This window comes from Protobothrops mucrosquamatus, unplaced genomic scaffold, assembly GCF_001527695.2.
Source record: "Protobothrops mucrosquamatus isolate PMUCROS unplaced genomic scaffold, P.Mucros_1.0 scaffold1270, whole genome shotgun sequence".
NCBI classification, from domain to species: domain Eukaryota; kingdom Metazoa; phylum Chordata; class Lepidosauria; order Squamata; family Viperidae; genus Protobothrops; species Protobothrops mucrosquamatus.
Window position 1 is genome coordinate 112,594 of NW_015387476.1, and position 27,216 is coordinate 139,809.

The 27,216-nt window shown below is 35.2% G+C and overlaps 1 protein-coding gene across 1 annotated transcript in view; it reads left to right on the top strand.

The window, feature by feature from the left end:
• The window catches only part of LRRC7 (leucine rich repeat containing 7), a 119,103-nt gene that overhangs the window by 74,432 nt on the left and 17,455 nt on the right, over positions 1-27,216 (top strand). The window contains exons 13-21 of the mRNA XM_015821195.1: positions 1,606-1,705; positions 2,347-2,471; positions 7,578-7,628; positions 8,769-8,969; positions 10,490-10,601; positions 11,584-11,764; positions 12,749-14,426; positions 20,203-20,352; positions 24,586-24,705. Of these exons, the coding sequence (XP_015676681.1) occupies positions 1,606-1,705; positions 2,347-2,471; positions 7,578-7,628; positions 8,769-8,969; positions 10,490-10,601; positions 11,584-11,764; positions 12,749-14,426; positions 20,203-20,352; positions 24,586-24,705 (2,718 nt within the window). The remainder of the gene's footprint in view (positions 1-1,605; positions 1,706-2,346; positions 2,472-7,577; positions 7,629-8,768; positions 8,970-10,489; positions 10,602-11,583; positions 11,765-12,748; positions 14,427-20,202; positions 20,353-24,585; positions 24,706-27,216) is intronic.

Genomic DNA, 27,216 nt, shown 5'->3' on the forward strand with positions numbered 1-27,216 from the left:
TCATTTGTCTTAGTAATTTATACTTTTCAAAAAGACATATTTAATTGAACTGTATTCTAATGTGTATTATTCTTACAGACCAACTCTGTTGTCCTGGAAAAGCATCTCAGAAAGTATAGGACAGTGGTGGCGAACCTATGGCACTCAGAGTCCTCTCTGTGGGCATGTGCGCCATCGCCCCCGTCCTAGGCCTTCAGATGGGTTTTATAAAACCTTTTCGCTTTAGGCAAAAAAAAAAAAAGGTTCAATCAATCAGTCAATTTCAACTTCTCGTAGGAAAAAAAAGATCTTGCAAAGTTGGAATTGATTGAACTTTTTAGTCCCACCCAGTCTTCCGTTACCACTGCAGCCACGCCCACTCAATGGGCCACGCCCACACAACGGGCCATGCCCACACAATGGGCCATGCCCACACAATGGGCCACACCCACTCGGCACCCTACGGTGCATAAGTGGGTTTTGGGTTGCAGTTTGGGCACTCGGTCTCTAAAAGGTTTGCCATCACTGGTATAGGATCACTTAGATTTCTCCTCTGCAGAAGCATTCAATGTCTTTTCGTTCTTTGGTAGAACTTCAACAGGAAGGGGGGGAAAAAGATGGAAACATGGCAAGGAGATTGGGGGATGTTTTTATTTCATAGGACACAAACCTCTACCCAACATGAATAAAAAGGTTTAGCCCAGCCTGCAGAATAAAAAAGGCATGTCTTCCATTTATTTATATAAACCATTCACTTAGATTACAAGTTGTATCTAAGTTTCCACTGTGAAACTTTTTTTAAGTAAGCATGCAAAGAAGCTAACTTTTACATGCGAGTAGAAAGAGTTTCCTAAGTTCTAAGCCCCCAATAATTGTGCTCAGATATCTTTTCCCCTAAAAGACTGAGTTTTTTTCAGGGTGTATTCTCTGGTTCAGATAAATGTAAAAATCTTCTTTCATAAAATCACCAAGTTTACATACAGTATCATGCTAAGCCAGCAAAAGTACCACGCTAAGTTGGAGCACCACACTGAGTAAAAATAAATCATATTGTGGTTTAGTATTTTGTATGAAGCGAAGAACTGTGAAGGTGTTTCACACAAGAAGAAGCTCAAGACCTGTTTGATATTATTATATCCCTACCATACCCTTCAAAAATGATATTGCATTTTTTTTCTCTGATTTAAGTGAGCTAAGCAGAGACGCTATAGGGAAGGATATACTGTATATGTAAAACTTGTGTGCGTGTGTGTGTGTGTGTGTGTTTCATGTGGGCTTCTGAATTGTATCCATAGTTTTAAAGGTATCATAATTGCCTTTCTGTATCAAAACAGTATGGCAACATAATGAACAATAAATAAATCACAATAGTGCATCATCATTTGTAGTCTGTAGATGTTACAGAAATCTTAATGCAATACAATTTCGTACCTGAATATTAAATTTTTAACAGGTTTTCATTTTAACTGAAAATTATTACCAGTACCCTTTGTAATGAAACACTGCTTGTTAGCATTCATAATATTTTTAATGCCATTATTTTATCTTGCTTCATTGCCACTTTTTTCTGTGAGATATAACGTTATACAGTATATGACTCTGTCTGTGTTTTTCTTTAATTTACAGTCTAAGGCTCTGATTCCTCTTCAAACTGAAGCGCATCCAGAAACAAAGCAAAGAGTGTTAACTAACTACATGTTTCCTCAGCAACCTCGTGGTGATGAAGGTAAAATTATTAACCAATTTTTCTAAATGCATAAAATAACACAATGGTTATTTAATATCCAAAAGTAGATAGAAATCTTATTAATAATTCTATTCTTTTTATAATTTTAATACCATTCAAATCATTTACATATTTCTGAAGCAATTTCAGGAAGGCAGGCCTTGGTTAGTTCTACAGATTTCCTGCCCAATTTATCTTAGATTAGCTTTTGCTTTCTGCAGTCAGAATTATGTCCCAAAGTCAGAGTGTTACAGAAAATAGAATTTGCACAGATTTAGAAATAACAGATCTCAGTATCAAAATAATTCTATATTTAGGATGGCAAGTCTTAGGCTGTGTATTATAATGTCATAATTTTGTGGTTATGCTATAAAGACTTATGATGAGTGAAATTAAACTCTGAATAATTTTCAATAGTTTTTGAAGGGCCAGCCATGACATATTTTTGTCTACCTGCACTTAAACATAGATAAGTAAAAGAGAAATGTGTAGAATCAATAAATGAATAATATAGAAATTAAAAAATAACACATGGCATGTAACTGTGCCTTTTTGTTTAGAGTCATTATAAATTTAAAAGAATAGCAAATTTTGTTAGCTAGTTTATTTGATTCTAGCCTTCATTTCTAAATTAATTACAGATTTCCAGTCTGATAGTGATAGTTTTAATCCTACTCTGTGGGAGGAACAGCGGCAGCAACGTATGACAGTGGCCTTTGAATTTGAGGAAAAAAAGGAAGAAGAGGAAAATGCCGGAAAAGTTAAGGTAAGTGGGGTTATATTTCTTGATTATAGCTGCAGTTCAGGTAACATTCAGTGAATATAGAAAACAGATAAATTATGGGCGGAACAGCTATGACCTTCTAGAACACGCTGAACCTAAGTCGTCAGTACTCTCATTTTGAGCCAGATTGGCTAGATCGACTGATAGTTGTTAAAAGCAACATTTGGAATATCATAAGTACCCGACCATTGGAATAGTATGTGCTCCGCATATCTATGTATCAATGTAGTATCTAGTATCTACATATATATGAGAGATTATTGATTGTGTAGGAATGTCTTATTGAAATATGGATTCTTTTCTGGGATTTTACTTGAACCATGCAGTGTTGGCTATGACAGATGAAATGTTGCAAATGCTTAGAACCTCCTCTTCCGTAGCCGGCAGTGTAAAATTTTTACATGTCTCTAAATCTGCATTGTGTGAGGACATTCTATGACTCTGATTCTCTTTTTTAAATAATGCCCTCCCTCTCCATCTTGCCTTAATGCCCATGGTTTGCTTAATAGTTGGTATAATGGCCCATTAAGACTTGTGACATTTAGAAAGAAAGCAATTGTCAGTGTTATAAATACCTACTGTATGGAAATTGAAATTACATATTGCCTTCTTCAAATTAGATTTGGCAGAATTAAACTGACTGCATTCTAAATGCCTCTTGTGCCATATTTTTACTGTTTCAAAAAATAGGAATAGTATATAATCAACGGAACTGGATGCCTTAACTTGACAAATGTTTTCTCTTATTAGTTAAGAGATGGTAGTCACATTCAAGGAGATTAATAAAGGGGATTCATTCTATATAAAATAGAGCGAGGGAGAGATAAAGGGCATTAGATTCATTTACAAAGCCAACCCAGAGGTAATTACACAAGAGGGAACATCATAAGAATTCAATTAATTCATTCACATTAACAGAAATGTCTTTTTTTTTCAAAATTGCAAAATCCTAATCTTAACCTTTATTTGACAAAGAAACTGATAGAATATATTGATAAAGAAGCCTTTATTTGCAAACTTATGGAAAAAATATCATTCCATGGTCATAGAATTTTGTATATTAACCCTAAGATCCCTTCTTATTTTCAATTTCTTTTTGAATCACTACATGTTATACAAAGAAACTATGTCCATTCTATATTCATCAGAGGTGGCCCAGAACAGTTTGGTGTCTAAACTAGTGACACCTTCTTTTCCACCTCCTATTCCAGGTATAGAAATCAGCTTGACACAAGTGTTATTTCAACACTTCCAACAATACTTGAGAAATGGAAAACAATCTATTTTGAAGATTACAAAGGTTACATCCTTTTATTAGCATGTGCTTTCTTAAATAGCTATCTCATTCAGTCTAAAGATAGAGTAGATCAGGGGTCCCCAACCTGTGGACCCAGCCCGATGGTGAGCCGTGGGCTGCTGGTCACCGGGCCGCAGGACAGGCTGGCCAATGTGCCCACATGTGTGCGCACACACCCCACTCACGCTAGTGCCACAGCCACAGGGCACAAAAACAAGACATCGTGCGGTGCAAAACAGGCCACTGTCGCACCTTGGGGTGCAAAAATGGGCCAACGCCACACCTCAGGGTACAAAAATGGCCTACCGCTGCTCCTCGGGGCACAGAAATGGTGCTGTGCACAAGAACAGGGCAGGGCTAGTGAATATCATGCAAGCACTAGCCCTGCCCCATTTGTGTCACGTGCATGCTTGTGGCCCCATGCGTGTGCATGCATGCGCGCCCATGTAAAATGCTTCCCCCTCCCTTTCCCTCCAGTCTGCCAACCGAGAAAGGTTGGTGACGTCTGGAGTAGATGATATAAAAATGTACAAATTGTAGCAAGAATGAAAAGCCTTTGCTGTAAAATAATGTGACTGTATGAGTAAATCCTTTAACTAAAAATCTGCACTTCAGTTTCATTTTCAGCATCCCTGAGCTTTACTTCAATTTCATAAGAAAGGAGTTAACCCAGTAAGGTTGATATTTCACACAATATTTCTTATACAAAAATAGGTTTTCCAATCTTAGCGTGTGTGTGTATGTATGTGTATACACACACACACACACACACACATCCTTCTCCATATCTGAGATGTTTGACTTCAAATAGGATTATTTTGATATTTTGATTAACAACAGACATAGAATGTAAAGTTATTGAATTATTACTGCACTAAATTAAAATGCTGAGTTTCCCATGAGATCTTAAGATGACTTACTGCAGGAGTCCCCAACCCCCAGTCCATGGACTGGCAGTAGGCCACAGCATGCCAGAAACCGGTTTACACAAACAAGCAAAGGCCCATCCACAGGATGTAGACAGTACATGAAACCACACACCCTCCGGTCTGTGGAAAAACCTCTCTCCACGGAACCAGTCCCTGGTGCCCAAAAGGTTGGGGACCTCTGATTTACTGTATATGAAAATTTGTAAGATAAGTTATGTTGAAAGAGATTGGTGGGAATCATGATCAAACAGAGATTGCAGTTGGAATGGAGACACTTGAAAGTAGTGATACCTTAACCACTATAATACACTAGCTTTCCTCACATAGATATACCACCTATGCCTTGAGGCTAGATGCCAAGTTTATTTAAAGCAGAGATTTGAAAATAAATTTGATTCTAAAGAAATTTAGACAAAAAACCAGCTATTTCAGTGGTGGTTGGAAGGTCAAGGATATGGATAGGATTCATAGGAGAAATAAGGAAAAATAATATCCCTGCCCTAGGACAACATTTTTTTCTTCTTGTTGTTTTTGTGATTGAGATTTATTCAGATTTCTTGAATAAATAATCAAGAACATGTCAGGGGTAAACAGATGTGTGCACACAAACATATATACTCTCACAACACACATAAAGCAAACTATGTTTATATTTAGCTCTTATAATTCAACTTTATTTTCTGCCAACAAATACATTTTTACTGAAATGCTGATAAATTTCAATCTCCCTTAAAAACAAAATTATTTTATGTAATGACCAAGTGTTGGGAATGGAAAAATTTCTATAAAGCACACAAGAGCCGTGGTTTTGCTTTTTTTTTCCCCCTACCAACTTTAAAACAAGTATGCAGTAAATACATTTTATAGGGAAATTGAATCTTGTGGGCAATTCTGTTCAGCCCCTTGCTTCGTAAAATGTAAGAATTCCTTTGAGTTGGGAAGATTCCTCATCTCTACAGTAACAACAATATAAATCTAGTTTGCAGTTGTTTTCTTCCATAATTCTTTTTATTTCTCCAGTGCAACTCTGTTTAACTTTTCATCAACCAAGGAATAAATCATTTATTTTTCAAAAGACATACAAAAGACATATATAGAAACCAGAAAAAGTGATAACTGGATGAGGAAATAAAATGTTCAAGTAAATCTCCTGTTCCTCTTTGAAGCTGGTTGATCTAGCAGTAAGCAGCAAAATGAGTTGTCGGTGGGCAGCAGAGTTCTTTGCATAAATAAAATTTTTGCTTACTCCAAAGTGGATCACTAGTTTTAGTGAGATGTTTTGTTAATGACTGTTACAAACATACAATCTGGTTTAGTCTTTATGCAATCTTCAAGTAAAAATTAATTTATATTTCAAGAAAAATAGTACTAGAACTAATTTACATTTTCTTTATATTCACAAAAAAATTCAAAGACCTACATAAAGTATTTTAATAGCCAATAGAAATTGACTGAAATATTTAAATAAAATAAAAAAAATAAAAATAACTTTCAACTGTATTCCTCCCGTCTCTCTATTGGCTACTTATGAGGTTCTAAAATTTACATTTTTAATATCCAGGCAGGTACTATATATATATATATATATGATAAATACATTTTTAGAAATGTTTACATTATAAATTATATCTTCATGTGAAAATCCTTGTTACTTCTGATAGTTACAAAATTGCACAAGAGCCAATGCCAATAAGATTTCTATTATACTTGATGGATTCAAATTGAGCAATAACAAATAGACTACATCTATTTTGTCAATACATTACATTTTTTTCCAAACTGCAAAATGCATTTTTATTTTTAGCAAATCCATCATGATTTTCATTTGGTTAAACAAAAATTAATCTAACCTTAACAGTAGACAGGATTAACTGGAAAGCTTTAATTAACCACAATATATAGGAGGACACAACACTATGACCAATACAAATCAGAAGCCAGATTCTGAAAGTAAATTGAATTTATTCACACTTAATATGAATTCATTCATCCAGAATTTATCTGAAATCAGACTCTTAAACTGTAATTTGATTTCAGATGCTTGATTAAGAAAAATCCTTGTTAGCCATAATTATTGTTAATATGATAATAAGGAGAATTTATTCTGAGAAAATTTGCTAATATACTAATATCTCTGCAAGAACTCAAAATCTGGAAACAATTAAAAATGACATCCTTTTAAATCCCCAAATTAAAGAGACAGTTTATGCCTATTCATTTTTCATTATACGGTAGATGTAAATACAGAAAAAGATCAGCATTTTTCCTAAAATGGTTGCAGGTCTAATTAAATTGGAAGTTTTTCAAAATTAAAATTTAAGCAACTTGAAAATATTGCAGTGATGTGAATTTAAAACACTTAAGTAAAAGTTAATGTGCTCTTTATCTCTAGAATGCTTACAATTATAAATATGTTTTAAGAAATTCACATTGCAATTATCTTTGATATCTACTCAGATATTTACTGACTGGCAAATATTTGAGTATTTAAAAATGATTACAGCCAGGTAATGTAACATAGGGTAAAATTTTTATCTTAGAACTGTTCAAAATATTTTATATCTTGCCTCTGTCGTATGCGCTGCAGATATCTTTCTCTTAGGTAAATGTGAAGGCATTATTTTAAGGGGCAAAAGAACCGTCAACATCAAAAGCCTGATTTTCAAGAAAATGCTTGTCCTAAAGCAGCCTACTATGTACTTATAAGTTGCTTTTTACATTTAATTAAAACAACTCTTATAACACTTTTTTATAACAAATTTGCATTGATGAATCTTATAACATTTGCTTTTGGTCAAGTATATCATTGTTTGCTGAATTGAATTTGACAGTAGAAATTAAAAAAGAAATTCTTCTATCCAGGAATATTGCACTTTGGAAGGTTTTTATCCCCAGCGGCATGCTACTTCTGAGGTAACTTTAAATGTGAAACATAAAAGACCATGAATAGAAAGGGAGTCTAGACTGCATTGGTAATTATCCTTTTTAATATTAATATAGGAATATCTTCACCCTACTTCTATCTAGCACATCTGAGAATAATTTACCACTGAAAAATAATATTGATCTAAGATAAATTGCTTTACTCAGATATCTTTGTGTGTTTTAGTTTAGCTACTTTGTCTTTTTTAGTAGCCTTTCCAATGCATGTACAATTTGCTTATGTCCCTCCTGTTTTTTAGATTGTATTGGGCATTAGTTAAGCCACTGCCCAGGTCATGTAGTGCTTAGATGAACCTATCAGCATTTGCAGTCTTTAGACTATCAATGAGAGCTGTAGTGATGTTATATCCACTCATTACAGTTAAGTAGTTCTTGTGCTGGACCTGTACATTGACGTTATGTAATATTTTATAATTGCTATTGAGGTCTATGTTTGGATGTGCTTGTCTGTAATGCGTATTTTATTATACTTCAACATTGAATGTAAGTTTGTACCATAGTCTGTATTTTTCATATCAGTTAAGCTTTTTTGAATGGATGCCTATTAACCTGTGTATGCTTTGGAATCTTGGCTGTATATCTATTTTTTATGTTTGTGGTAAATAAAGTGTCACAGTTTATTCAAGTATACCCATTTATCAAAGAAGAAAAATATATTGTGTTCAATATTGAACACAATTCACTTAAGTTTCATTGCTTTTATAGACTTAAAAACAATTAGGTTACTTTTGGGTTGCTACCGTATATTCAGATAAGCAGTCACAATATTGTATTATAAATCCAGAGTGACATTCCATATATTAGTGAATTTCTAGAATCTGCCTAAACTATTAATATTTTGCATCATAAGTATCATGGTAATTTTAATCAAATTTTTATCACTGACAACAATGGATTGGAATTCCGCACCACCCTATTGTAAGTGATACTGGCTTTTGCATTTCAAAAGTGCAGTGTAGCAGATGTTGTATGTTAACATTGTCTCAAATTCCTAAATTCACTGTCTGTGTTTTGCAATATATATCACCTTGATAATCAAAGTGAACATTTTAACAATTATTCTTCTTTTCTGCTTCTACTTTTAATTTATTTTGTTAACTACATATTCAGGTTGAAATAAATTTAAAGCGTTATCCAACTCCATATCCAGAAGATTTAAAGAACATGGTGAAATCTGTTCAAAATTTAGTGGGCAAATCTACCCATGGAGTGAGGCCTGAGAATTCAGCACCATCTGCGAGTGCAGAACAAGTTGTGAAAGACAAATTTGAGCACAAGTGGCCCATGGCAACAAAAGAGCTATCAGTGGAGGTAACAAAGAATAAATACCAGTGCTCTTTAAAGTAATGATTTTAAGATTGAAGCTGTATCTGTCTGTCTATCTATCTCTATTGTTATGACTCTTCAGTAGTTATTATTAGCAATTATTATACTGATTTAGAGGTCTGGGGAATTTCTAGATCTAGATGGTCCAGAGTAGATGATCCACAGAAAAGTTGGGTTTCTCAAGAGAAAGATAGATATAGAATGTAGGGTGCTTTCTAAGGGCTTTAAGAAATATGCAAGACTCCTTGACTGCTGATTGAGAGAAGCATAATCATTAATTTTAGGATGGAGTGCTCTGGCAGCAATTTTGCACATACATTAGAAACCAATTGCAAACGTAGATAACTTTCTGCACACAAGTCTTTTTTTAAAAGCATTTTATTAATATTAACAACTAAATAAAATCATTGTTAAATCTTTACTACATATAACAAAAAAAGAATGTTAGTAAACAAGAACCTTGGTAGCATAATATGAAAATAATATCAGTATAGCTTAACCGTCATCTAAAATGGCAGTCAATTGCAGGGAGGAATCAATTGATGAAAATTAAAGGAATAGTAAAAATTACCATGTTTCCTGCTTGTCCTGCAAGCTGACCATTAAAGCAAATTACACAGTTCTAAATGCTTTAGTTTAGTCAAGACAGGTTATAAAATTCTTCAATGCCATTTACAGAGTAGAGCAGAAGTAAATTGAGAAAAAAGCAACAACAAGAAATTGAAAGTAATCAAGTTTGACTTTAAATACCTTAGGCAAACATATGCTGCAGCAGAAGAAAACTAATCTAAAATGCCAAACAAATTGGGAAGCCCAGAAGCATAGTCAAACAACAGACTAAAGTCTAAGAGGAACATTATAACTACAGTAAAAACAAGCAATGCTCCCAAGTGTAAAAACCATTTCCTCATGTAGGAGGAGGTTAAAATATTTCACCCTGCGCCCATTTTTAGCATACAGCTGAGCCTCATCAATCTTCTTGTAGCAGCTCATCTATTTTCCTGCCAAAACTTACAGCCTTCTAAGCCAGTTTAGCACTTCTGTGCTGGATAGTCACCTCAACATGTACTCAGTATCTTTCAAATCAGGACCTGTGTCACTTGGTCTTGGCTTGTCCCTGAGGTGGAAGGCTCTGGCAAGCTGGATTGAGTTCCATAGGCTATTCAGGTCTATTCTGCAGCGTGGAACTACTGAGACAAGTAGGCAGCAGGCTCTCAGTAATTCCAAGCTGTCTAATTATGTGTATTAGACATAATGTGCCGGGGGCGCATCATCATGCTTTTGTGATCATGAGTTTGCTAGTCATGCTTCTTGATTTTTAATATGTAGGTTAATGTTTTGGATAATTTTAATACTGAATTCTGCCAGATAACATTTGCTTCTGTCTTCCAAGTGAATGTACTTAGTATTCATAGCTCTCATAAAAGTATAAAGTCCACTGAAAATTTCATCTTTGTTGGTGTCTTTATGATATTCAATTCTCCAATTATTATTTCAATTTACAGGATTCTTTTGTACACCCAGTGAATGACATGAGGATAGGAGAACTTCGCCCCTCAATGGCTGATGCACCATTATATCAACCAAAACTTGTTCTTTTAGGAAAGGAAAAAAAAGGTACTGGATTTTTCTGAACTCCTGTGTCATAACTGGAGATAATGGATGAAGAATGATGCAGAACTGTTATTGTTCTTTATACAGAAATGCTTTGTGGTAAATGCTTTTAAGTATACGATTATAAAGCATCAGATTGACCCTGACTCCTGAATACAGTAGCATAGTTGCTTACTCACCAAACTATATGTAAGTAATTTTATAATACAGAGGTCATAGATTATTATGAGCTTTTGATCATATTGAAGTTGTAGCTGTGAAGATATTGTATTGTAATATATCTTGATAATAGCTACAGTACTTTCTTTGACTTAGGAAAGACAATTGATCCATATTCAACCAAAGTTCCTGGGCCATCTTATCTATGACCTTTGCAGTTTGCTTAAGCTCATGGATAGTGTGGAATGCTGCAAAGGCATTCTTTAATAGCAAAACAAAAAAAATTAAACTCTTCCTTCTTATCAATATAATTAATATATTTTAATCAAAGAAAAATAGCTATTTTAACAAACATAGGTATAAGCAGTGCTTTTTTCCTAAAAAAAAAAAAAAAAAGGTGCCGGAACTCACACACGTCATACAACCCATCTTTCCTACTCTACAAGGTTCCATCCAAAAAAGGTGCCGGAACTCCGTTCTGGGCATTCTATGACAAAAAAATCCCTGGGTATAAGTGTGAGAAGCAAAGTGCAAAAGTATAATAATAAAGCAATGCAGCTGTGTAAGGCAATCTGCATTAATGATTGCCATCATCTCTGCAAGTGTCCCATGTGACTGAAGATGAAAAACCAAGCAGAAAATAATGCTGATTAGCTGCATTTGTCTTTCATGTGGAGTCGAAGCAGATATGTGGCTAAACAAGACAGAAAAGGATTGGAAATCACTTTTCTGGGTTTAATTATAACATATCTTTTGTATATATGTTCCTAAAAATTCTTCCTTGAATTTTTAATTTCGTATTAACAAGTTACTTTATGTTTTCCAGAATCAACTGATGAGTCTGAAGCCGATAAAGTTCACTGCATGAATAACAGTGTTTCTTCAGGCACTTACTCAGACTATTCCCCATCACAAGCTTCTTCTGGGTCTTCTAATGCTCATGTTAAAATAGGATCTTTGCAGACCACAGCTAAAGATGCAGTGAATAATTCATTGTGGGGTAACAGGTGTGTTTATTTGATAGAACTCAAGTTGACTATAGGAATGTATAGTTCATTTAACCAAAAAGCTTAAATAAACGGAACTAAAGAGAATCCAGTAAATCCTACATATTTTTTAAAATTGAAAGTACTCTCGGGAACCATGGGCTTGTGGACCTCAGTATAATTTCAGTCAAGTTCAGAGAATAATGCTCAAGACCTGATTCTTGTCTTTGATTCTTGACTTTTCTGAGAATCTCCTATCAAGAATTCAGAATTTTTTTTATGTTTCATGAATGAATCAAAAATAAAAAAACTTCTTATACCTTTCACAAATTCCCAAGGGTCTATTTCTACTGAAAATACTAATTAAAGGTCATAGAAGGTTATGTAATGTTTATGTGTCATCTAGTTTTTCTCAATCAATATACACATGTTTAAATTAACTACTGGGCAATTTTATTCCTTCAGGGATATAGCCAATTACATTTTGAAAGAGGCTTTGACATTGATGGTAAGCTCAGTGCTATGTACTATGTGATATAAACCTATTCCTGAATTTATTACAAAGAAGGGAGGAAGTTCTTTTTGCTTTTCTATTGCTTTTCTCTCTTCCTCCCTCCCTCACCCTCCAATTTCTCCTTCATTCCAGTTCTTCTATTTGGATGGAAAACAATTCATTCCAAGGTGGATTTCATTGATAACAAAGAAAGAGCTAAGCACATCGATATAGCTTAGAAGCGCTTCATTGACCTCATTGTTCAGAAAATTTGTCTGTTCTGCTTGTATAATATTTTGTCTATTGCAGAATTTAAAATAAATCAACTTTGGCATTAACAGATCACCCAAGTCCCCAACCAATTTTTGTATTCCACTCCAACCTAGATTAACATTCCGTTCAGTAACAGATTGGTTAAACTATGTATGCAATAATGATCAGGTATTTGTTAACATTTTAATCTGCTGTAATTGTTTTCTGATGTGGCTTTTTTAAATATTTGTTTCTTGCAGGCTTGTCCAATCTTTCCCACAACCCCTTGAGACCAAGCCATTACTCAGTCAGCGGGAATCTGCTCCAGCAGGAAATTTACAGCAACATAATGAAAGGCATCCAATGAGTGATGCCTTTGCTGACAGTTGGAATGACAGCTCTCACTATGATAACACAGGATTTGTGGCAGAGGAGAACACAGTGGAGAATCCTAGCACTAATCCTCTCTTAAGCTCCAAATCAAGAAGCACATCTGCTCATGGACGCAGGCCTTTAATTAGGCAAGATAGGATAGTTGGTATTCCCCTAGAACTTGAACAACCCACTATCCGAAATACCCCTGAATCAGAAGTGCCTCCATCAAACCCTTGGCAGAACTGGACAAGAACACCTAGCCCCTTTGAAGATAGGACAGCTTTTCCTTCTAAGCTGGAGAGCACCCCTACTACCAGCCCTTTACCTGAAAGGAAAGACCTTGTTAAAGACTCTCCTGAAATATCTAGTACTTTTTCTCCAGGTACACCATGGGAATATCATGATTCCAATACCAACAGAAGTCTCAGCAATGTATTTTCACACATTCACTGTCGCCCAGAGCTTTCTAAAAATATTATTTCTATCAGCAAAAGTACAGAGAGGCTTTCTCCAATGATGAGAGATTTAAAAACAAGCCGGTTTAAGAAATCACAAAGTATAGATGAGATAGATATTGGTGCATATAAAGTTTATAACATACCACTAGAGAACTATGCAGCTACTACTGATAACGCAGGGATGCATGACAGACAAGATAAAATGTTGGGGCCAGAACATGGAATGTCTAGTATGTCCCGTAGCCAGTCTGTGCCAATGCTTGATGATGAACTGCTGACTTATGGAAGTGTAAAGGTCCAACAACAGCAAAAGCCCTCTGTGACTAAAAAAGTGTACCAGTTTGACCAAAGTTTTAATCCTCAAGGATCAGTAGAAGTGAAAGCTGAAAAGAGACTACCGCCCCCTTTCCAACATACTCCAGAATACATTCCCCAGCAGACAAAAAATGTCTCTAAGGATTTGGTTAGTCCCAGAGCCTACCGAGGATATCCATCCATGGAACACATGTTTTCCTTCTCACAGCCTTCTGTTAATGAAGAGACTGTCAGTACTCAGTTGTCAAGTCAGGGATCAAGGGCTGGATTTTTAAGAAGAGCAGATTCATTGGCCAGCTCCACTGAAATGTCAATGTATAGAAGAGTCAGCGAGCCTCATGAAATGCCTCAAAGCGATAGGTATAACAGACATCAGTATAGAGGAGCTATGGAACGCCAAAGCAGCATTTCAGGGTCTGAATCCCAGTTTCTCAAAAGAAATGGCAGGTATGAAGATGAACACCCTTCATATCAAGAAGTGAAAAGCCAGTCTGGAAGCTTCCCTGTTAAAAACGTAACGCAAAGGAGACCTTTGTCTGCAAGGAGCTACAGTACAGAGAGTTATGGTACCTCCCAAACCAGGCCAGTTTCAGCTAGGCCGACAATGGCAGCTCTGTTGGAAAAAATACCGTCCGACTATAACTTGAGTAACTATGGTGAGAAGCCATCAGATAACCCTGATTTAAAGACAAGGCCTACCCCTGGGAAGGGCAATGAGAGCTATGGTAAAATGCCTGCTGACTGGAGACAACAGCTACTTAGACATATAGAAGCTAGAAGGTTAGACAGGGTATGTCTGGCATTTCTTTGTAATTCACGCCTTGAATTTTTTATAATGAAATTTTCTGTTTGCAGTGATCAATATGCTATTTGTTAATATTATAAGCATATCTCTGTTAAGATAGACAAATGTGTATACATTTCAGGAATTCTTGAAGTAAGAATTAAAAAAACATCACTCATGTATTTTTAAAAAATATTTCAAATAACGCTAGCTTCAGTGATGAATTACTGTATTTTTTTTAAGTTAAACTATTTATCAAGCCACTACTAAACTCAGGCTGTTTTTATATTCTACTTTTTTACATTATAAAGAGAAATGACAGGATAAGTTTCAAACAAAGATGATGTATATCTATGGCCCAGAAAGACTTTCGCTGAATAGGCACAATCCACAATTCTGAAAAGACATCCAGAGAAACTCAGTAGAATTACTGAGTTTTTTCTGTGTTTATGAATAAGCCTCTCTTTTGTTGCACAATGATAGATGTGTCATTCAATTATGGCTCAATAATTTGTTGATTTTCTTACCCACGATAGAAGATCAATTACAGGAATTAATTACATGTTGACGTTCTGATACCTAAGCCTTAAACCAGTGTATTTGGAAGTAAATTAATTGATTTAAGTTTAATTTACAGTCTATATAGGTATATTTAGGAATTTTACCTAAGTAAAAAAAAACAAACTCGGAGTAGGCTAACTCTTAGTTACATTCCAAATGTACATAAAAAAGATGTTATTAAGTAACAAATATTGTCTGGTAAATGTACAGATTAACTCAATGGAAGTTGGTGTTTTAGGTAGACATAATTACAAGTCAGTGTATTATTTGGAGCCTTAATTAGGATGTTTACTCTTTGAATAAAATGCTTTACGGTAACTGAAATAGCAATAAATAATTTAGAAGCCCTATATGCAGAGGAAGGAATAGTGCATCACATATGGTTTTAGGATTTTCTCTGACTCTATTTTTCACAACTAATTCAGCCTGAACTTGTAAATTTTAGCACAACGCTGTTGCAGGGAAAATTTCTCTATATCTTTCCTTTACTGCTGTTTTCATTGTGAAATGAATTCATAATTCCCAGGCCTATGAATTCCATGCAAAATACAGCTACTTATAACTCTTTATCCACTGAGAGTAAAAGCAATAGAGATAAGCAGACATGCATAGTAGGATAACAGTTTGAAAGGATTAAAAAAATACCATTTCCACCTGAAATTATAACTTTATAATAGTGTATAAGAAAAGGGAACATCTAAGGATGTTCTTAGAAAATTACACTGAACCACACTGAAAGAATTGCAGAATTGGGGTTTGTTTGGTTTTTGTCTTAAACTGCATTTTGTAGTTAAAGTGTAAAAATATTTAAATGTTTAAAAAGTGAGATAACTACAGTAAATGTCTACATATATTACTTTTGATTTGTTGGAAGACCTAGATCAGAGGTCCCCAACCTTTTGGGCACCAGGGCCCAGTTCCGTGGAGAGAGGTTTTTCCACAAACCAGAGGGTACATGGTTTTGTGTGCTGCCTGCATCCCACGGATGGGGCTTTGCTTGTTTGTGTGGACCGGTTGCTGGCATGCTGCGGCCCGGTACCAGTCCATGGACCGGGGGTTGGGGACCCCCGATCTAGATTATAGGTTAAGTATGAAGTTCATCTCTGTAGATTTTTGTAAAAGAAGTGCAAAATTGAGATAAATATGCTAGAAAAAATATTTCAATTATTTTGGAAAATATGAATCATGTAGTAGTCTATATGATTCATATTTTCCTTATGTTCAAATTTTCTGTCACTTTTTTTCTGTTCAATTGTATCTGATTTTCGGAGGCTGCCTGGACAAGTTCCAGAAGTTTTCTTAGCAAGGATTTTCCAGAACTGCCATTGCCTTTTTGTAGGGCTGAGAAAAAGTGATTGGACTAAGACTACCCTACTGGCTTTGTAACTAAGGTAAAACTAGAACTCACAGGCTCCCAGTTTCTAGCCAGTTTCTAGCTTATCTAGTTTTCATGGACCCAAGAAATATACATTGTTGATTTGTACAGTCCTAGGAAAGCAGAATTATAATGTTTTTGATTGTAATTTCAGTGCTAAATCATCAGGAAATGAAAACTCGAAACCTGCATGGGGTTAATCTAGTTGAAAGTGTTTAGGAACTTATGTTTAATCAAAGTGGTTTAACGTCCTTATCGTTGGAACAGCCATATTGGAGAGGAGTTTAGAAAATGAAGCACTGATACCTTTACAGTGATTAAAAGTTTGGAAGTAGAAGTTTACAAAATCCAAACCACCTCCCTTCACCTTCACTTTTCCATTCATGTTTATAAATGCATATTTCTACAACACACAATTGGAACTTTCTGCAGGAAATTTTTTTGAATGTGAATAAGCAGGAACAGAGAAGTGAAAAGTAGTAGAATTGATAAGCTCATAAACAGTCACATGCCATAGTCACCTCTCACTAGGATAACTATCATGTGCTCTATATGGGGCTCTCCTTGGAAAGCTACAACTGGTACAAAATTCAGCAGCGCAAACAAGGATGGACATCCTAATATATTTGGCAGACTCTATTGTTTTGGGAGCTGTGTGGACTACCATTTAGTTTCCAAGTGCAGTACAAGGTTTTGTCATCTTTAGGACCTTAGATGACTCCAGTTCAAATTATTTAAGGAATCACCTTCTGTTATAATCAAACTGAATAGTCAAGTCCTGCCAGGCCCCGTCTAATATGAGACTTATCTCAATGGGACTTCAGAAGTGGGCATCTTTAATTACTGCTCCCATTATTTTGGAATTCCCTCCTATAGAATTCCTTTTTGTGCTGAGTTTCTTGGACCTGGTTGCTCCATATAGCACAGAAGAAAGATACATTGTGAGTGAAGGTTGGAATTTTGCAGGCACATAATTTTGTATAGTTGCTACTTATCATTTTGAGGGCAATTTTGTCCATATTATAGATTGTCTTATTTTTTAAGGAGTTGCCTTTTATGCTGACCTTGTTAGCCCTCCCCCCATTAATGAATGCAGCAGTGGGAGACTTGTCAACCCTTCAAAATAGACCAGACTAAGAAACCAAAGCCATGCATACTAATTTATTTATTTGTATACCACCTTTATTATTTTTATAAATAACTCAAGATGGCAAACATATCCAGCATATGTTCCTCCTCCTATTTTCCCCACAACAAAAACTCTGTGAGGTAGGTTGGGCTGAGAGAAAGTGACTGGGCCAAAATCACTCAGCTGGCTTTCATGGCTAAGACGGGACTTGAATTCCTTTTATTATAAGATTATAGAAACAGAATCTTGCAAGTCTGAATGCGCTTCCCCATCTCTCTTCCTTTATCTTATGAGCACCTTGTCTGAGACTTTTCTTCAGGTTACAGTTCTTCCCTGGACTCAAAATTTCTTTTATCTGACCGTTGTCTTAGTTGCATCTCTTCCTCCTGCCCTCAAAGTTATGCCCTTCTATTTATTACATCAACAAAGTATTAAAATTATGTAAATGGCTAAATATTGCAGTATTGATCACTCATACCATTCATATTTTTATGGACATGGAACTGTATCCTTTGATACAGTTGATCCTCTGAGATGAAAAGCATCATATGTACAGTATGTATATGTTTATTAATTAGATTTTTATCCCACCTTTATTACTTTAAAAATAACTCAAAGTAGTGAACATACCTAGTACTCCCTCCCCCTCCTATTTTCTCCACAACAATAACCATGTTAGGTTGGTTAGTCTGAGAAAGAGTAACTGGCCTGAAATCACCCAGCCAGCTTTCGTGCGTAAAGCAGGACTAGAACTCACAGGCTCCTGGTTTCTAGGCCTTAACGATTACACCAAACTGACTGTCATATGCCACCTCATTATAAAAAAAGCTTTAGATAATGGTACTATGATTTAAATTATATTTTTCATCACATTTATTTTCCACATTGTCTGCCTGAAGTCTCTTGGTCCTTTTTTTGTGTTTTTAAGAAACTGATGTGCTTAAATAAATGACTAAAATGTTAACCCACAGTTTCTGACTGCCAGTGTGAATCAGTCAAATAAAAGTTATTTTCCTAAGCTCAAATTAATTGCAATCTCATATGGGAAGAGATTAATACTGGAAAAAAAATCATAGTTCAAAGTAGATTCTAAAAAATATATATGCTGCAGTGAATCATCATTCTGAACAATAAAGCTCATATTCTAATCCCTGGAAAAAAGTGCATTAGTTTAGAAGACAAAGAAAGGGAGCTCAGAAAGCAGAAAGAAAACAAATATCTTTATTTCTCGAGGTTTGTTTTTTGTTTTGCTATATGCTGCTAAAAGGCTCAGATCTAAGATTGACTGTCGATCCTAAATCTGAATGCTGGGGAAAAGAAAAGCAAGAAGAATTGGCTATTGCAAGCTGTGAACATTATTCTTTGGTTAGTTTGTTTTCTTTTTCTTTTAATGCATATATGAAGGAATATAATTTGGCATTTGTGCTTCTTTTAAAAAGAAGAGATATTGCTATATAAATATGACACTAGAGAGAAGGCTTTTAGCAGTGCTTATAACTTTCTGTGTGATGCTATCATCCTGTGTGTGTGTCTAGAGGTTGGCGATTAAGGGGAGGAATGGACTGAATCTTGACAAGACCAAGGAATTCTGGATATTTGCAACAGTGCCCCTTCCCCCAATTCTATCTTTAGTCTTAGATGGGGTTGCACTTCTCCCCTGGAGAACCAGCATTTCCAGTTTTCGGCAAAACTGGCCATAGTGAATCATTGGTTTGTTTAATGACGACAGTGTTCACTTAACAACCTCAGTGTTTGCTTAAGGACTGCAGCAGTCACTTAATGACTGTAGAAGTTGCTTAACAACACTGCATAAAAGGTTGTAAAATTAGGCTGGCAATGTGGGTGGCCTAATTTACAACCAGCACGACTTATGACTGCGATGAGTTCCATTATCGTCATAATTCTATATAGGAATATACTAAATCAGTGTAGCCAATTTGGAGAACTTAATGGGAATGGAGTAAGTCAGGATCTCTATGCTTTTTCTCAATTAGATTCCAGATAGTATACAATGCATAATCTTTTGCCAGTATGTATTCATCATAATTGACCCAGAAATAATATACTATACGTTCCAATATACAGCAGGATGTTGAGTACAATCAATTTTAAGATGTCTTGTGTTCTGTGTGATATTCACCTCTTGGGATTACTGACATTTAGCAACTAATATACCAGTTGTGAAAGATTCAAATATCCAGCCACATGATGTTTTGGTGTGGTTAAGTTTATTCACAAAAAAGTATTGTTTTATTTGAGTTTTTAAACATTTTTTTTTCTTCCCCCAAATTTGGTGGTTCAAAATCCTTTTTCTTTCCCAAAGTGCTCTGGACTTTCTGTATCATTTTCCCAATTTATTTAGTTTCTGAGATGACATATGATATTTTATTGTAAAGAGGTAAATACAGCATCTCAGTGTTTCCTTCCCCACAAAGTTAACTTGGTTTTGTATATCAGCCATGATTTAGAGGCCATTTAGAGGTATGAAGTTTGCTTTTTTTCTGTCAGTGTCTTTTTATGGTACTGTAACCATTTTATGTACAACTAGCACTCTCTGTGCTTCTGTCTCACAGTGCATGCATAAATAAGCTCCTTATTTCTTGGTATTGTTCGTTTGCTTTAATTGAGACTGTGAAAATCATATATGTGCAGTATTTTTTTCTGAAGAAGCATGTGTGTTCATATCTCGTCACGTGATTGTTATTTCCTCTACTCAGACTGCTGCTTATAAACACAACACTGTTAACCTTGGCATGCTGCGCTCTGGAGGTTTGTCAGCAATGCATGCGGGCAGAAGCATGACATTAAACTTGCAGACTAAATCTAAATTTGAAAACCAAATGCATCAAGAGCTACCTCTACCGAAAGTAAGTATGAGATAGCTTGCATATATCAAAGTCACATAATAAATACTCTTCCATACCCCTCTTCCTCTTTAGCTCATTTCTATTATTCATGCTTGTGTGCCAAAAGCGACCCAAAAAGTGAAGTTAAACCTAAATGTGACTTCTCTGCTTCTCCAAGTAATTTGGCTCACCACATCTCTGTCATGTTGCTTTCTGCTCTTCTCTTGCAGACTGATGTACAGAACTCCATGTGTTAACCAGAAAGATCTAAGAGTTATGTTTCATGTTGTCAATGTTTAGAGATGTCAGGGGCGTTAGTATGATTCAGGTGCCTAACACTACTATCAAAAGTGCATCACAAATTCTTTTAATTTAAGACAGCATTCCAGGAATCAGAATCTACAGATACTACGTTGTGTGCCCTGATTAAGACTAGCTTATAGTTTTAACTCAAGAGAAATGTCAGATGTATGTCCTGCTCATATCTTTTACTGTATTTGTGTGTTCCTTTATGTAAACTGTTGTAGAGTTAGCTATATGTTGTATCAAACCCCATGTGTATTTAAAAATCGGGATGGGATACAGTATATCCCACAACATTTTACAGAAAGTTCTCAATGAAGTTCAAATTAATCCATTCAGTTTCTTGGCCAGAAAGAAATAGGCTTCTTTAGTGATTGTGTAAGTGGTATATTCCAAAATATATTATAAGATTCAACATACTTTTAACTTGTTCAAGTGCACACAAATTGGCAAAAAGATGGTTCTGAATAGAGGATATGAATTATTAAATCCAAATTATATTTTTTGTACTTGTGTCCTGACACAGAACACAAGTACATAAGTAATGGGACTTTTATCATGCAATCGCAGTGCACATTTTGACCCTTATCCACTTTGTATCATTGCAGATACTTATGATGTTGATTCCTCTCTTTGTGCTTTCTACAATTAGCAACATTAATAATGCTCTTTCCTTTTATTTCTATTTTTTTTTAAAGAACCACCCTGTTGTGAGCAGGTGTATGTTTTTTCTTAGTGTATTAAAGGGTGTTGCACATCATTGAAACAAGCTAGTGGGTCTTGGCATTGAAATAACTATAATATTTTGATTTTCCACAATGATATATATCTTCTTTTTTATCATTGAGTTGATTTTGCATTTCTACATATGAACTGGAAATTGGAATAACTAATGAATTGTTCCTTAAATTGAACTGTTTTGTGTAGTTTTCATGTAATGTGATTCTGGCATCTTAGTATGATTCTCTCCTATTAATGGAAAATAATAATCAAATTTTAACTTAAGACCATGGCATGTAGGAATACAGTGTAAATAGAAGAATACTTATATCTCATGAAAGCTCTTGTTTACCCACTTAAAATGAAATTGGATTCCTATAAATACAGTCATTGGATTCATGCCAGACTGTATTGCTTAAGGTTTGTTCCCAAACATACAGTGAAATGTTCTAGAGCACAGGTGTCAAACTCACCACATCATGTGACGTGTCGCGATGAATAGCCACTTTTTTTGCATTGCGGAGTTGGGGTGGGTGCGGCCTCCGTATGATGCAACCGGCCCACGGGCCAGCAGTTTCACACCCCCGTTCTAAAGTAAAGGCATAGGATTTCCTTTGGATTAGAAATTTACTAGATTCTTTTTCAGGATTTGACTTTAAACACATTTATGATTCCTTGTCTCCCACCTTTAAAGTATAAAACATGTGCATATTTATTTGCCTCGGCCAAGTAAGGCTGATAATGCCAAGAATATTTATAATTAAAGAAAGGAAATGAGTGTGTTATTAAAAAGCATTTGATTGCTTCTTTACAAGCAATCAAACTATGCATAAGATGTTTTGGTAATACTATGAGGAGTTTAAGCTAATCATTAATTTCAGTCGTCCGTTGATCTTCCTGTGAATAGGACATTCCTTGATTAAAAGGTTCACTTAATAAAATGGTGATCAAGTCTCCATGTAAAACTCTCTAATGAAGATTCATTCATTCATTAAAGATTAATTAAAGTTGGGGGAAAGGGCTGTACTAGGCATTCAGAAAAAAATGTTACAAAATGGGCATTTTCAATTTAAAGCAGTTGTATCCTTTCAAGGCTCATTTGGCTGGCAGTTTCAACCTACATATAGTTTCTTAATTAAATGTTTTACAAAGAATGCCTGGGATATTTTTTTTCCTGATATGTCAAATTCTGCTGCAAAAAAGTTTGACTCTGATAAAGTTTATTCATTTTTTTATGATGTATTTAATTGGGAGTATATGATTATTCTTCCTACGGTTGTTTTATCATTCTTATCTTTATGTTTTCATATAGACAAATGCAGTAAAAGAACCTGTATTTCAGACTCCAAAGGCTTTTATTCTCTGGACATTAGGAGCCATTATACCATATTGCAGTAACAGTATCAAGATCTTGCAAGATCTTGCTGCATCTAAAATTAGTAATTCAATCTTTAAATACAGAAATTATTCACCTACCATAATGGATGTCATATAATCTCTCTTTTTTTTAATTCTTCCTCTACTTGAACCAGCCCTTTCTTTTTTGTAATGTAAAAGTTACTATGGCACCACAAAGATTATATCGTTCTAGTAGTCCTTGGCTTACAACAGTTTGTTTAGTGACCAAAGTTCCAATGGCACTGAAAAAAGTGACTAATGACCATTTTTCACAGTTACGACTTTTGCAGCATCCCCAGGGTCACCTGATCAAAATTCAGATGCTTGTCAACTGTTTCATATTTATGCCCATTGTTGTGTCCCAAGGTCATGTAATAACCTTTTGCGACCTTCTGAAAGCAAAGTCAATGGGGAAGCCAGATTCACTTAATAACAGGTTGCTAAATTATCAATTGCAATGATTCACTTAACAACTGAGGCAAGAGAGGTCATAAAATGGGGCAAAGCTCACTTACTAAATGTCTCACTTAACAACAAAAATTTTGGGCTCAATTGTGGTCATAAGTTGAGGACTACCTGAACAATCCTCATTCATTCATTCATTCATCCATCCATCCATCTGCCACCAATATCACTGATATAGCGACACTGGGCAGCTTTAAATAATTATAGTTCCATTCTAACATTAAATTATAGGCAAGAAAAACCAAGTGCACAGGTACAGTATAGGTGGCACCTTGCTCAATAGTAGTAACTGTGAGAGGGATCTCGGAGTCCTAGTGGACAATCACTTAAATATGAGCCAGCCGTATGCTGCAGCTACCAAAAAAGCCAACACAGTGCTAGGCTGCATTAACAGAGAAAGAGAATCAAGATCACGTGAATTGTTAATACCACTTTACAATGCCTTGGTAAGGCCATCCAGTTTTGGTCACCACGATGTAAAAAAGATGTTGAGACTCTAGAAAGAGTACAGAGAAGAGCAACAAAGATGATTAGGGGACTGGAGGCTAAAACATATAAAGAACGGTTGCTGGAATTGGGTATGTCTAGTTTAATGAAGAGAAGTTCGAGGGGTGACATGATAGCAATATCTCAGGGGTTGACACAAAGCAGAGGGAGTTAAGCTATTCTCCAAAGCACCCGAAGGCAGGACAAGAAGCAATGGAAGGAAACTAACCAAAGAGAGAAGCAACCTAGAACTAAGGAGAAATTTCCTGACAGATAGAACAATTAATCAGTGGAACAACCTGCCTCTAGAAGTTGTGAATGCTTCAACACTGGAAGTTTTTAAGAAGAGACTGGACAACCATTTGTCTGAAATGTTATAGGGTTTCCTGCCTGAGCAGGGAGTTGGACTAGAAGACATTATTATTATTATTATTATTATTATTATTATTATTATTATTATTATTATTATTATTATTATTATTATTATTATTATTATTATTATTATTATATTTTGGATGGGAGAAAGAATGTGATCATTTTTTCTCCATTTGGTAGTATAAAGTATTTTATAAAGTATTTAGAAATAGAAACCAAGCCCTCTATCTTAACCATATTTAAACAGTGGAAATATTCTGATATTGCAACCTTCTACATATTCTTTGGAAGTCTATTAAGGTCTTTATCCAATTTTTTACAGCAACCTATAAAAGTATATTATTTTAATATATGTAAGTATGTGTGTATATATCAATATATATGTGTTTGCATAATTAGTAAACTGCAAGATATGTATTGTGTCTATGCAATTATAAAGTAACTGTTAGTAAATCAAAAAGAGGTATTTGTATTATTCTAAGTAATGTATCAATATTTTAAAAATAGACCCCATCACAACAAAGCAGCATTTTAGACAATGGACAGGAAGATATTTCTACTGGCAGCCAATGGAATCCATATCCCCTTGGAAGGCGAGATGTACCACCAGAAACTATTGCTAAAAAGGTAACATATATATCACAAACACTGAATGCTGAAATAATATAAATATACACAACTAAATCTTGATACTTGCCAATGTTCTCAAAGTTATAAATGAGAATCTAGGAACTGACCGTAGTTTTATGGTTTTTTTCCACTGCACATTTTTCAATTGGATTTAAACATGGTTAAATATTATATTGTCACTTATATAAGATAAGATAAGATAACCTTTATGGTCATTTTTATACTGTGAGCACAATGGCACACATCAAAAATGAAATTTAGTTGCCCGCTCTCAAAGTGAAACATATACATGACACACACCTAAACATACTATGAACAACTTATGTATAGACCTACATCCCTACATATACGTAGCAAATAAATATTAAATATTGTCCATCAATATTTCTACATATATATACATATATATATACAAAGTATTTCTACAGGGGGAAATATTTCCCCCTGTAGAAAGTGGTCATCTTGGCCATGGTTTGAAACTAGAATTCAAACATGATGAATAAGTTCAAATTAAAGTTTTTAGCATTAATCTAATCCTGATACAATAGCCACACTAAGCTGAATCTAGTAGAATTTGTTACAACAAAACAATACGATGGCTTGAAGAGTGCCCTGGATAAATTATTAAGGAGGTATCTGTCAAGGACCAGTCATGTCACCTCCACATTAGGAATAGCATATCTCCAAATAGAAGTTGCAAGGCAACAGCGATAAGAGAAAGGTAAGTGTCCATTTTCTGCTTTCAAGGAATGATTTTGACAAAAAGATGCTGGAGGATGATGGGTCTTGCCTAAACTAATAGATGTTCCTGTGTACTGATGTGAAATTGGAAAGTACATTTAAAGAAAGATTCGGAAAGAAAGCTCACAATTTGTTTCATCCTTTTCTAATTTCAGAATCAATCATAAGCATGATTACTGGCATTTACATTTTTATTTATGCTGTTTATTAATTTATTAGTCCCATGACATAATTTATTCAATATACAGCATTCGACAATAATTTGAAATGTGTTGTCAATTAAAGAGGGCACGTTTGCAGATAGAGGTTGGTAAGAAAATACAGGCAATATAAATAAGATCAGTGGAAACAATAGAAGGTATTGTTTCAATCAGACTATTTTGCTTTGTTTTTCTGGGAAAAAAGAATTTTATATCATTTATCCAGTACATTCTATCAGGATAATTAAATTAAAGTAAGAGAAAGATTTGCAAAACAAATTATTAAACAGATGTGAAAATTAATTTAAGAAATTATTTACCTATCACTGTCAGTTGAGAGTTTTTTGAGCATGAAATATTAGCAGAGCTTATCTCTTCTCATTGCATTTGACCCAGAGTAACCTATTTCTGCTTTACCAGCTAAAAATTTCAAATGTACAAATCATCTGACTTCAAAATCTTTTTAAAAGGTTAAACGTAGAATGCACACTAAAAACAAATTAAAATTCCTAGTAATTCAATTGATCTTCCAGAATTTACGTTATACAAATTATACGTTATTTCAAATTTTAAAATCAGAATTTCATAATAAAAATGTTATATATTATGAATTATCTTTATAAAATCCTGTTTCCAGACTTGCAGCACCATATATGAGTATTGCATGACATAATTCATGAAAAGCAAAATGATCCTAATTTTACTGATATGTGTGATATAAAGGTAGTCCTTGTTTACCAACTGCTTGTTCAATGTCTGTTCAAAGTTAGAATGCCCTCCAAAAGTAGGTTTATGATTAGTCTTTGAATTTGTAGCCATTGCAGCATCTATCACAATTCAGGCTCTTGGCAACTGGTGCATGTTTACAATTGTCATATTTACAATAGTCACAGCATCCCACAGTCATGTGATCGCCATTTATGGCCCTTACAGCCATTAATAGGGAAGCTGGCAGGAAATTGCAAGTCACAGTCATATGACCTCACGCTAACATTTACATGGGACAGCGGTAAAAATATCACTTTCCTTGGGGGGGAAATGAGCACAGTATATAAGGAAAAACAGCAGTGCTTCCAGTGATTCCCTGTTCACTTAGCTTCAAGTGTAGTTGAAAAATTTTTAAATGAATAAATGCATGACACTATTTTTAATTATAGCTACTTGCAACTAGAGTTAACACTTGAGCTTTGAAGAGACTAAGATAACGTTGGCATTACTGGATGGGGAGAAACAGACTCAGGCTCAACCCTTCCAAGACTGAGTGGTTGTGGTTGCCGGCTCCCAGGTATGGTCAGCTGATTCCATCGCTGACTATAGGGGGCGAAACCTTGGCCCCCTCGGAGAGGGTTCGCAACTTGGGGGTCCTTTTGGACCCACGGCTGACACTGGACGACCAGTTGGCGGCTGTGGCCAGGGGGGCGTTTTACCGGGTACGCCTGGTGCACCAGTTGCGGCCTTTTCTAGACCGGGATGCCTTGCGCACAGTCACTCATGCTCTTGTCACCTCCCGCCTGGACTACTGTAATGCTCTCTACATGGGGCTCCCCTTGAGGAGCACTCGGAGGCT